Below are 12,324 nucleotides of genomic sequence, written 5' to 3'. Positions count from 1 at the left end.
TAAGAGGAGTCAGGCTTGTATTCAGAAGGTTAGGAGTGAGAGGCGTTCAGTAACGTGAAACCCTTGTAACTGGAATGAGCCTTTCAACTCAATGCATATTGTTGCCTCAAAGAATAGAAAACAAAAATATTACAAAAACAGCGCTACTGCATCCCCAAAAGCTTAAGCTATTAGGTGGACGATTAGCCCAGGTTTATGCAGCACAGCTTGTCAGCCGATGTGGGACCACGACAAGCAGCTTAGAAAAAATTAACACATCCAAATTAACAAGAGAATTGCACATTGTGCCCTTCAACAAGTAGCAGACAATGTATCACAATATTAGATATCAATATTCAAATCCACTACAAAAACATAGAGCTGTCAGGTATATTAGATATCTGTATTCAAATCCACTACAAAGACATAGAGCTGTCACCCAAGCAATTCACCGATAACTGAAAAACCTGAAGAAAGTCATCGACCCCATTAAAAAACTACTTATGCTATTTATTTGCTGATAAAAGGTAACATGGAAGCACCGGACCCAGGCTTCTAACTCATGGCATATTTTTGTGTCCAAGAGCGGGCAGTTGCCTCATACTTGGCTCTGTCAGTCTTGTACATGTGAGCAATCTCTGGTACCAGTGGATCATCGGGGTTAGGGTCCGTCAGAAGTGAGCAAATAGATAACAGCACCTGCAGTTTTATTGCATTTATGTATAAATCCAAAATAGAAGACAGGAATTTTACCACAAAAAAGAAAAAGATGGAACATGGGAAGAATCAGAAAATACTGCATAAACATAAAACTAGTAAATCGATAAAATTCCACTATTTTACAAAACTACCATCCACTATTTCTTGTCCAAAGCCCAGCCAACCGAAGTCTCACGGGTCATCTACATCCAATCAAGTCTTCATGGATTTCCATCAACAACTTTAACTTGGAATAACATTAAAGGTGGCTCTAGATAGGAATACTTGGCGAATAAGGATCCGTAAAGCCAACCTCAAATAGTTGAAAAAATGCTAAATGATTATAAGATGATAAATTTATCTTACTTGTACACATCTTATATTATCAAAACTACTACTGCTACTCCAAGGAGAATCACCTATGGCTCCGACATTTATCTTGGTCCAGAAATTAAAAGAGGAGCAATAAAAAAGAAATGAAAGGTCTAGAAATCCAGCAAAATAATTCTACTCCAGAATGGCTGCTGACGAATGCATAACCACTGGATAGAAAAATAAGAAAGATCCTTTTCAAACAAATATTGACCAACTTTCAAAAGTAAAACTCTCTCCCATGGAATAGACTTTCTAGATTACATTGAACTTAGAAAAAAGTCCATTCAAAAAAAAAGAAAGAGTGATAAAAGAAATCAATTCACCTTGGATATTGTCAGTGCAGGGCTCCACTGTTCCTTGAGAATATCAAGGCAGATGCTACCATTGCTGTTGATATTGGGATGAAAAACCTTGGTGCGGAATGACACCTGATGATAAATTGATACTTTGCAGATTAACAGATGAGGCAGTGTTGCAATAATATAAGAGTTAACTGTACACAATCAGCATAAAACAGGTGTATGCAACTCTTCCTCATAGAACTATAATTTACTGGCAAATATTGACAGTGAATTGGTGGCCCCATTTCTGTTCTCCAAACACTACATTCTAAAAGAGCCCTCTGCCAGATTCATTTACCAGACAGTGGGACAAAGATAACTTACAACATATTTTTAATTGTTGGAGAATTTAATAATTCACCCAGGAAGAGAAGAAATGGTAAGGCTCAGCATCAGCAGACATGCTCTTTAATGACATTTTTTAATTGTTTGACATTTATTAAGGAACCATTATCAATTTTCTTTATATCCGTCTGAAGGTAGAGAGGGATTCCAAACTTGAAAAACATAGGGCACTAACAAACCAAACATGCAGGAATATTTATCTCTCAGACCGCATATCACGGATGTTTAACATAGTAAATGACACAACCAGAAAAAGGCTAGGTAGATATTTTCCTTGTAGGCAAAAAAAATAAAATAGAATTTCCTCTTGAATGCAAGCTTTTTTTGCTCCAACGATGTCATTAAAGATAAAGAATAAACACATAGATATTTGTTGACTTTGTAATTACAAGCTATATATGTTCAATGCAGAAATATATAACAGAAAGAAATTAAGAACAACAGATTTATAGATTAATTAATGAATCAATTTTATGTTTACTGAAAAATATGTTGGTGATATGCTGATAACCTTGACTGGTAACTTCCTGCCCATGTTTTATTCTTCAAAATTTTTAAACATATATAGTTTAAGCATTGAAATGCATCTCATGGCATGAGCTCCAGAAGAAATCCACGATTTTTATCTACCTTGGATCATTACTTATATCATAGCAAGCTCCCTGAAATCACTTGCTACTTCTCAAGATTTTAAATATCATGGGACAGGGCTGTCCTAGTTTTTCGTGGAACAGAAAGTCTTGTGTACCAACAATCAGGACGCCCTGGTCCCACTAGTTGCTAGTTCTAGTCAGGGCTGCCCATGCAAGTATATTTTAACTTCAGATCCTTAAACCAAGGTCCAGAGCTAATCAATGAATTAATTTTATGTTTACCATAAAATATGTTGGTGAGAAGTAATATTCAGATAACATTGACCGACAATTTCCTGCCCATGATTTATTCTTCAAAATTTTAAACATATATAGTTTAAGCATTGAGATGCATCTCATGACACGAATTCCAAAAAAAAAATCCACAATTCATCTACCTTGGATCACTTCTTATATCATAGCAAGCTCCCTTAAATCACTCACTATTTCTCAAGGTTTTAAATACCATAGGATAGGGCTGTCCCAGTTTTCCATAGAACGAAACATCCTGTGTATTAACACTCAAAAATCCCAACAGCCTCACTAGCATTTAAAATGTCACTATCCCTAGTCAGGTCTACCCAGGCAAGTATATTTGAACTACTGATCCCAGCTTCAGCAAAGGGAACATTGGTTAAACATCTAAGTCAATGCTTGGTACTCAACGAACTTAACCAGATATTTCAATAATCCAATGATGTGATAACTGATCACCTAAAGTCGGGTTCAGATATGACCTACACACAAATCGATTATTCAATCAACAACTTTAAAATAATTTATAATTTACATGCATATATGCTTATATACATGTCATATATTAACAAAACATTCATATATATATATATATATATATATATATATATATATATATATATATATATATATATATATATATATATATATATATAATATGCACTTTATATTTGCATTAAAAGATAACTAAAAATCCATAATACATTTGCAGTTTGGTGAGACAGGAAAAAGAATATTCCAAATTAACAAACTTATAACCGCAAAAACTATAAGCAATGCTACTAAGCCATATATGGCTTCTGTTACACAAGTTGTCATGCTTTGCATTGATCAATGGCATATAGAGTCAGTGGCCCGCCTCTTCTTACCTTTATTCTTTTCTGAGAATACAAGCATATAATTTTCTTGAAAATAAATATGGCCTTTTTCACTTATTATAGACTAGAAAAATAACATAAATAACCTGGATCTTTATGACATATAAGATGCATGTGTGACGAATGGATAGATCACAAAGAGTTTGTTTGGTAGCTAATCATAAAGAGATGCCAATGGGCTTCCTTCTCAGCACCTCAGCATCCCAAAATTTCGGACTCTAATGAACTCCCCATATCCTCCAACAAAGTACGAACACTTTCTTGCAATAATCTAATGAAAAAAAAATAGAACAAGAGTTTCCTGTTTTATAATCGATAGGGAGGTCATATAAGAAGACATAGGAGCCTTTCTCAGGACCATAGTAGCCCACTTATATTTTTTATCAAATAACTTACTCTCTAATCTGATCGTAGGAAGAAGAAGCAGAGGGGCAGCAACAATAGGAAGAAAAAAAAGATCTTCCCGCCTACATAAGCACATGCTTTCCATTTAGAATTTTAATTATTTGTGTACAAATTTAATATATTCCATGAAACATATTCTCTATTTTATTAATTTTTAACTTATCTAAAATAAAATACATAGACATCATAGTCCGATCAATTTTTTTTTCCAGTATAAGATAAATGTTTATATTCAGGTAAAGAATATTTTAGAATACCTTGATTGCAAGATAAGTGGTACCATTGGGTCCACGCCTCAGATATGTTCTTTTTTTTTTCCCTTAGAATTCAGTTTCCCATACTATCAACAACAAATGTTGACAAAGCTTCATACTGAGATGAAACTGAACATGCGGTAGATCCATTCTAGAAAGCCAGAGACTTGCCGAACTATAGTATCTGTAGAGTTTAAAGACTTCTGAATTTTGATGTACATGCATGAAGAATTGATTACTTAAATGCAATACATATTGAAGGTAATGGTTATTCAGCACATAAGTGTTTCTCCTTCTAAACATGCATTGCAAGAATGTTTTACCTTCCAGAAAATTGTCAAGAAAATAATATAATTGTTAACAAAAATTCAGGCTGATTGAGAAAGTGGTTTCTCGACATGACATAGTTGCAAAAATTTAACAACATGCGCGTATGAAAAACATTGAAGAGAAAGAAAAGGACTTACCTTTGGTGGCTTGAATGGGTAATCTGGTGGGAAGTGAATTGACACTAAAAATACACCACCTGCAAAGGGGCTGTCAACAGGCCCCATGATCGTTGCTTGCCAATGGAATATGTCCTCAGCAACAGGGCCTAAAAAAACATAATAATAAACAAAACTTATCGACAAAGCTGCATATTTGATAATTTTGTTAATAAACCTTATTTATGAATGAAGTTCTTTTACATCTTCCATTTTCCAAATAGCTAGCAATATTTAAGGGAAAATAAAAATCAATGCACTAGAAAGTGGAGCATGGTCTCAAATCCCGGTGGGACATCCTGCAAGGCACCGGGATGGGGTATCAACCTGAGTGTCGAGACAGGACTGTCCCGCCATTGTTCCAATATCCCAGTCGGCCGTCTTAGGACATCCCCTGTCCCAAGTGTCGGGATAGGGAAGGACGACAGCACATCCCGTTCCATAGGCAAATCGGGATAGTCCCATCCCATGAGATTTAAAATCTTGAGGTGAAGTAATTGATGAAGGAAAGGAGCATTTATTGCATCCATCAAATGACAAAAATATCTCCATATATGAACAACTACCTAGTGCAATAAATGATGGTATTCTTGTCATTTACAAGTTCCCTGCAAACTAAATAGCCATTCCCTGTGTACTATGTCCTTATGTCCGGATTTATTTATACATCACCATGTCAGATACTACATGACACTTGAGACTGCTTTGACATAAGATAACTATAATATATATCATACATTGTAGTAATACAAATATATCATAATACAACAACACAATGCTATACATACAATGTTCCATGATCATACAAAATAATCCATTCATTTTAATAACATATTATTATATTAAAGTATATTAATTTAATACTTTGATGTATTAGCAATATATCAAGATACTATAACTTATAACAATTCAAATTATTATTTACAATAATAGTATCACTATTATAACAATATGGGGTACTAGTATCTTATAGAACATATAGATTAAACATAAACAACTTTTGACTGCAAATAGCCCTTGAAACTTTCATTGCAAAATCAATGATAATCTGCTTACAACCAAAATCATGTGCTTTGGAGGTGCATCAAGTGAGTACAAAATGGATAGCGGCAGCATAGTTAACAAGCTAAACTATATTGCAGCCCATGCAATTTGGAAATCCAAATTGCTGACATTGATCTAGATATCTTCAAAATCTGCAAACCAAAACCCTATTAATTTGGATGCTTTTGGGCAATAAATCAAATCACAGTATTATATAATATAGCTAAAAATGTCCATTTTGTCAATTGATCACACGCAAGAGACTTCAATGCATGTGATTTTTTTGGGTTTTCAATTTAAAATGGCTACCACTAATTTTGCATTGAAAGTGGTAAAGACAATTTCTCTTGAAAGTATTCTAGCTTTACTCGATTATCATATACTAGAATGACATATTATTCATATTATTAAATTATCAATTCAGAATGACATCTCTTTCTCACATGTAGCCAAGTGAATATTTTTCTTTTACTGCAAGTGCACTGATAGACAAGCAAACAACTGCCATTCAGTTAAAAATGCAATAATTCTATATGCATGCAAATTTGTTTATGCATATTCCCAGCTACAAGCAACCAAACAGGCCTTATTTGTAAACCTTCTGATAAGAAAAAAAGGACTTCTCTTTATTATTTCAGCCACAAATATCTTGATCTGGCAGTTGTTAGATTGCAATGAAATTGCCCTCAATCATCTTAATATCCTATTGCACTCAAATATATGTAGCTATGAGTGTACACGAACATGTACGGTCTGCTGCATACACATAGTTGCACTCGTGTGTGATGTGCTACACACATACGTATGTACACATACCATACCCACATGCATTCTCTCTCCTCTAAACACACGCACACGCACACGCACACGCACACATAAGCTAACTTTCATTTGACAGGATCGAAGCTCAATCCTACCTATCAAAAAACCAATGATGATTTTGTCGATGTTTTACTTTATTTTCTGTTTAGACTAATGCATTGCATAAATAGTGTTAATTTTCATTCCTAAGGAGTTCATGGACCTCTCAGTGTTTATCCAAGACTCAAAACATTTAGGAAGCACTAGTGTTGCAAAGATACTCCATGTTTTTGGTTTCTTAACGAGTTGGAGAATTGTACAATTGGGACGTTACATAAAATCCCTTGACCCTTTAAAGTTCAATCATTAAATCAAAATACAATTACCATTAATTTCTGCTTTTGGCAGTTCTATAATTAAAAATTGTTAACTATAGCATCAAATTTACCAAAGGTTTATCAGTTTTACTGATTAGATGACAATTCCATGCATGCATATGCAATTACACACCTATAAGACAAAGATGTGCTCCTGTGTCATATTTCTTAAAGGTTTGGTGTTGTATTCTTTCAAACACCTAAACATTTGACACTCATGTAATGTGTTCAAGTGGCACTAGAAAGCACTCACATAATTTCATGTGCCCTAGAAATCACATCCTAAGAATGCTTTAGGAAATGGTTTCCCAATACTCAAATTTCAGCTCATTTCACTTTCACTTTGCACCTTTTCTAGAACCCAACACGAAGCCTCATTGAATCTCCTTTTAACAATAAACCCCCTTTAAGTCCAGAGACTTTACGAGTTAATTCAAACATAAAAAACCACCAGCTTTTCTTCCAGACTATTTAGACTATGCTCATTGGCATGCCCACTTGAGTCACCAGTTGGGATCCCAAAGCAATGGTCCTCAATAAACAAACATATCCTCAACATTATGTGTCTTCCAAAATTTGTTTCAATAACATTTTTCCAAATAACAATTTTGATAGAGTTCCAAAGAACTTTGAATTAATCTTGATACACATTTTTACACATACGACGAAAGGCCATTTTTAAAGGATGCGCCTTGGTACACAGGTAAGGTTGCTCCATTATGACTTGAAAATCAAGGGTTCGAAACATGGAACGAGCTCCCTACATGCAGGGGTAAAACTGCGAAGATCTGACCCTCCTTATACCCCACATTGGCAGGATCCTCGTGCAACAGAATGCCCTTTTTGACTAAAGGCCATTTTCGCAATTGAATAATGCATGCCAAGAAAGTAAAATGATCTAGCTCTTTTACCTTAGCTCGAATCTTGTCTTAAAAACGGTCAATAAGAAAGAGAAGCAATAGATACCCTAGCTTTACCTTAGTGGAAAAGCCATTAGAACTAGCATCTTAAAAACCAACATTATCTAAGTCATACTGGAATGCACTCCTAACTGCGCTATATTCCCATTATGCAGTTTACATATTTTACCAAGTTGCCTATCAATTAAATAGGCAACTTGTGTAGCATTATGCAACAATTAGGAATGGCAGCTGGGCGGGATTTTTCAACTATCCGACCCATCCCGAACCCTAATAGGACCTGTTAGCAAAACCCTACAGGTTTAGGACGGATTTGGAATTTAAAATTAAAACCCATTAAGGTTTGGGACGGGTTTGGAATTTAACTATCAGGTACCCACTACCCAAACCCAATTATAATATATATAAAGACATATCGAAATTTATATGGAAACCTGAACATCAGAGGTACTGCTATTCATATAACATTGCAAAAGGAACAAACCTGCACTGCAAGATGTGGGAGGATCATTTTGCAAGTCCTTCAACTCCTTCTGAATCCTCCTTGTAGCCATCGATAACTTATCAAAACCCTAAACCACCACAAAAACCTCAAACTCATAATGATGCACTAAAATAAAGACCAACTACTGCGAAGACTTAAGCCAAGCATCCCATGATCCATAATTCCAAACACAGCTACAAAAAACGAAAGCATCAATTCTATTTCCAGGTCAAGATCCGATTTTTCCCGCAAAGAAAACCTACCAGCAGGTTTAATCAACTCGGATTCAAAACAATCGACCCTAGAACCCATAAATTTGAAACAAAAGGAAGGAAACCGCATCAAGAAATCAAGAAACAAAAAGAACGAGCAATATGACCACGAATCTGCCCCCACTGAACCACAAAATGGAGAAATTAGGATAAGGCGATACCAATCTGGAAGATATTCGTACCGGCAAAGAAGACGATTTGGGACGACGGGTTCGCCTGCTAGGGTTTTTTAATATTTTTTGCGACCCCTTCAAACGACCCTTCGGACCTTCGAAACAGAAGTCTTCCGTTACTTATATTTCCGAGTTTTAAGTTCACCGCGTGGAATCCGACGTTGATGTGATATCATCTTGGCCGTCGGAAGACGGACAGATCTGACGCGTCTTGACTCACGCGTTCCTGAAACTGCAACGCACCCACCAAAAAAGAAAAAAAAAACTTTCCTTTTTCTTGGTAATAAAAAAATACTTTTCTTTAAAACGAAATACTTTTCTTTAGAAATACTTTTCTCCCCTGGTTTCTTCTCGACTCCACCTTTTTTTTTTTTTTTCCCGCTGAAATCGATTTCACCTTTGAGGCTTCATCTCAAGGCTGGCGATCCAGTCCTCCCTATCCAACAATCCGGCTCTACAAGTTCATGATATATTGACATGATTATCTTTTATTTTTCCTTCCTTTTTCATAATTATCAAACATGTTATTGTGATAATATATTGTTTTTGACAAAAAACTATTATTGCATTTTGAAATGTTCTTGTTCTAATTTGATGATTTAATTGAGGCCCATAAGAAAATATTGAAGAGGAGCAAAAGAAATGGGATTGATCATATATGCACCACTGACATATTCCATTAGATTGATCTGATAAACTAGAAATTAAGGCATGTATTTGTTTTTTTTTTATTTTTTATCTTTATATTGACTGTTATAAGGTTGTTATTCGTCATTTTTTTTATATATGTTGTTGTTGTATATATTTATTATTTGTGCTGCATGATTCATGGTTTAATGGTTCTAACTTCTATCTCAATATGAATAGAAGAAATATGTTTTTATTAATTCTTTAGAAATTCTCAAGATTTATTTATTTGAAGTAAAAAAAAAATAACATGTTTAGTAAATTAGCAAAAACTGGCATGTGTTAAATAGTTTACCATTAATTAGTTATTTGAATCTCAAAAAAAAAAATTTAATTGCAAAATGTCAAGATAGGCTTTGCGGATTTATGTTTAGTTATATATTAGTATCTAAGAATAAAAGGAATATTGGAAACTTCTTCTTAATTTGAATGAATTTTTGTTGGTTAAGGAGAGTTCTTTTAGAATAGTCACAAAGTTGGAGGTGCATGATCGCGAAGGAGCATAATCCAATTTCAAATGAAATTGCTTGGAGATTGATCTTCCTTCTAACCTTGTATTGCACCCACATATTCCTCTCTTCAACCTTGTAACCATGATTTCCCACAATGGCCCATTGGAGATTGTAAGAGGAGATTTAACCAGGCTTGGTTTGATGAATATAAGGCATGCTTGTTGTACAGTTTAATAGAAGATGCTACATATTCTTTTTGTCATTATCTCTTTACTCTGGATAATTGAGATCAAGGAGGTAGGATTAGTTTTGTTGCTCGGGGATTTCAAAATTACGTAAAATAAGGAAGAATTTGAAAATTATATTAGAGGCCCTAATAGTGCTCACAATCAAGCTCTAGAAAAATTAAAGGATCTACTAAGACCAAGGCAACACATCCAAACAATATTTGACAAGCAAAATTATCATGCTTGAATTGATTATCAAGCTCATTTGGATGCATCACTTGATTGTGTTAGGTTTCTTTTGCAATAAGGACTTGCTTTCTACGATCATGTTGAATATAGACATTCAGAAAAATTAAGGAAACTTTATCGAGCTACTATGGTTTCTTACAACATAATGAAGAAATGAATTGTTCAACAAAGTTCACATGAGAATCTGAAATTTACTGCCTGGATATTCAAAAATATAATGCAAATGTTAATGCAGTTAAAACCTCTAGTGCTATTATTACAGGAGATCGGTTTCTTTCTATTTTAATTGATAAATCAGGTGATATATTAAAAAAAGAGCAAATGATAATTGTTTTATATTTTGTTGCTGCTGAACATTTCTTTGATGTTGTGCATGTTCTAAATATCATTCCTTCATCACTTAAGGCAACAATTGCCATAACTCAGGACCCATCCAAAAAGATATTATTTGGGTCCTTTGATCCTATATAAGTACCCAAGATCTACCCAGTAAATAACCGATGTAGGATTAAACACACATCCGCATGGATCCTTACACTTTCTTTAAAATAATGCACTATTTATTTTCTGATTACGAAAGCACAAGCTATGGTTATGCTGGATGACTTTTCATATTCTAAAATCATCGGATGATGACTTCATTGTCAATGCTTTGGAAATATCTTTCTCAATATATGTGATCAATATATCATTCATCCACTGATTTCCCATCGTGTTGCAATTTTTAACAATATTTGTCATAGAAAAGGCTCTTTCAACAGTGGCAGTTGCAACAGAAGTAATTAATACTAACTTAAGAATTCTATAAACCAAGAAATATCCTTTTTCTTTCCAACCATCTTTTGAGAAAGTTCACCAATCCCTTTTAGTTTTACGAAATTAATATTAGACCACATATCAATGATATGGTTCTAAAGTATATTGTCTAATACCATAAGATTCACCATAGTCATTTGGATAAGTTTGAGTCAATTGAATCAACTTATCAAAGGATGAGAATGAATTGGATAAATTTAAGCATGCAATGCATAGTAGTCACTTCTGTAAAATGGTTGTTAAGCTCATGAAGCTATATACTGGTAACTATATGAATAAATCAACAACATAATGATATAAATTTGCAATCTCTTCAACTCTATATCATAATAATGATCCTCAAGAAAACCATCTTTCATCAGATCTGGAAATAGTTATACCATGTTTATCATAAAAAAAGATACTTCTGCAAGCCAAGAGTTCCATCAGCTAGCTCTCATAGTTTGCAGCCATTATTTGGTTAACTAAGGTCATGGTATTTACAATATCTTATTCCTTCTCTTGTAATGCTTGCGATAATATATTTGTGATGCCCAATATATTTTTCATAAGATGTAAACTCAATAATAAAATTATAAGTACGTATAGAATCTAACAAGGCACATGCTTCTGCTCTTTGTTTTGAGTTCAAGTCATCTTCTACAATGATATCAAGCACATCTATTACCAAAGTAAATATGACAATCAAATTAACAAGTGAACCATAATGAGATCCCCAATGAGTATCACCAGCACATGCAAGGCTTGCCTCTTGATTCATCTCTCTTTCAGTTGATAATTTACCAGTTTGAAGTGCTTTTGTAACTTCGGTGAGTCATTTTTCTCGAAGTTGATTGCGATGTTTGCATGAAGCTCCAACAATATTTAGAACATGAGTAACCAAGTTAGAATGTAAAGCTATCTGAATGTGATTTTTAGCAATAGCAACTAGTGCTAATTGAAGCTGATGGACAAAACAATGAATGTAATAATAAGCATATCTATTTGCATTCATAATAAGTTCTTGAAAACATTGGACTTGCTATGCTTTATTCATATTTAGAAAATGATGCTTCAATTGCTGTGAGGACCCGTGAGGGCGTGTGTTTAGTCCCATATCGGTTATTCGTCGAGGAAATTTTGAGTACTTATACAGGACTAAGGACCCCAAAAAAAACCTTCCGACTAGCTTTTT

General features: G+C 34.2%; 1 protein-coding gene and 1 pseudogene across 2 annotated transcripts; both read right to left on the bottom strand.

Moving 5' to 3' along the window:
• Positions 1-290: 290 nt before the first annotated feature.
• Positions 291-8,865, bottom strand: LOC103718469 (ubiquitin-conjugating enzyme E2-17 kDa-like). Of its 2 annotated transcripts, none has more exons than XM_008807312.5 (5): positions 8,729-8,865; positions 8,275-8,362; positions 4,631-4,758; positions 1,377-1,481; positions 291-678 (listed from the first exon to the last, which is right to left on the bottom strand). In XM_008807312.5, exons 2-5 carry the CDS (start codon positions 8,342-8,344, stop codon positions 535-537), a joined length of 447 nt encoding a protein of 148 aa, XP_008805534.1. In that variant the 5' UTR covers positions 8,345-8,362; positions 8,729-8,865; the 3' UTR covers positions 291-534. The 2 variants fall into 2 exon arrangements, with proteins under 2 accessions (XP_008805534.1, XP_008805535.1); XM_008807313.5 differs by having other exon boundaries at positions 8,708-8,810.
• A 2,612-nt stretch (positions 8,866-11,477) lies between these two features.
• Positions 11,478-12,253, bottom strand: LOC148714620 (uncharacterized; annotated as a pseudogene).
• Between the last annotated feature and the right edge of the window lie 71 nt (positions 12,254-12,324).

The sequence above is a fragment of the Phoenix dactylifera genome, chromosome 2 (assembly GCF_051530095.1).
Source record: "Phoenix dactylifera cultivar Ajwa chromosome 2, Ajwa_hap1_PhDact_Kaust_v1.1, whole genome shotgun sequence".
NCBI lineage: Eukaryota > Viridiplantae > Streptophyta > Magnoliopsida > Arecales > Arecaceae > Phoenix > Phoenix dactylifera.
The sequence above is the reverse complement of the archived record's forward strand: the minus strand, read 5'-3'. Positions and strand labels throughout refer to the sequence as shown.

Bases quoted from the DNA above. Each gene is read 5' to 3' on its own strand.
- LOC103718469 (XM_008807312.5), bottom strand. From the start codon at position 8,344: ATGGCTACAAGGAGGATTCAGAAGGAGTTGAAGGACTTGCAAAATGAT. The intron at 1,482-4,630 runs GTAAGTCCTTTT...ATTTATCATCAG, and splicing joins ACCCATTCAAGCCACCAAAG to GTGTCATTCCGCACCAAGGT. The intron at 679-1,376 runs GTGAATTGATTT...ATAAAACTGCAG, and splicing joins CTGCACTGACAATATCCAAG to GTGCTGTTATCTATTTGCTC.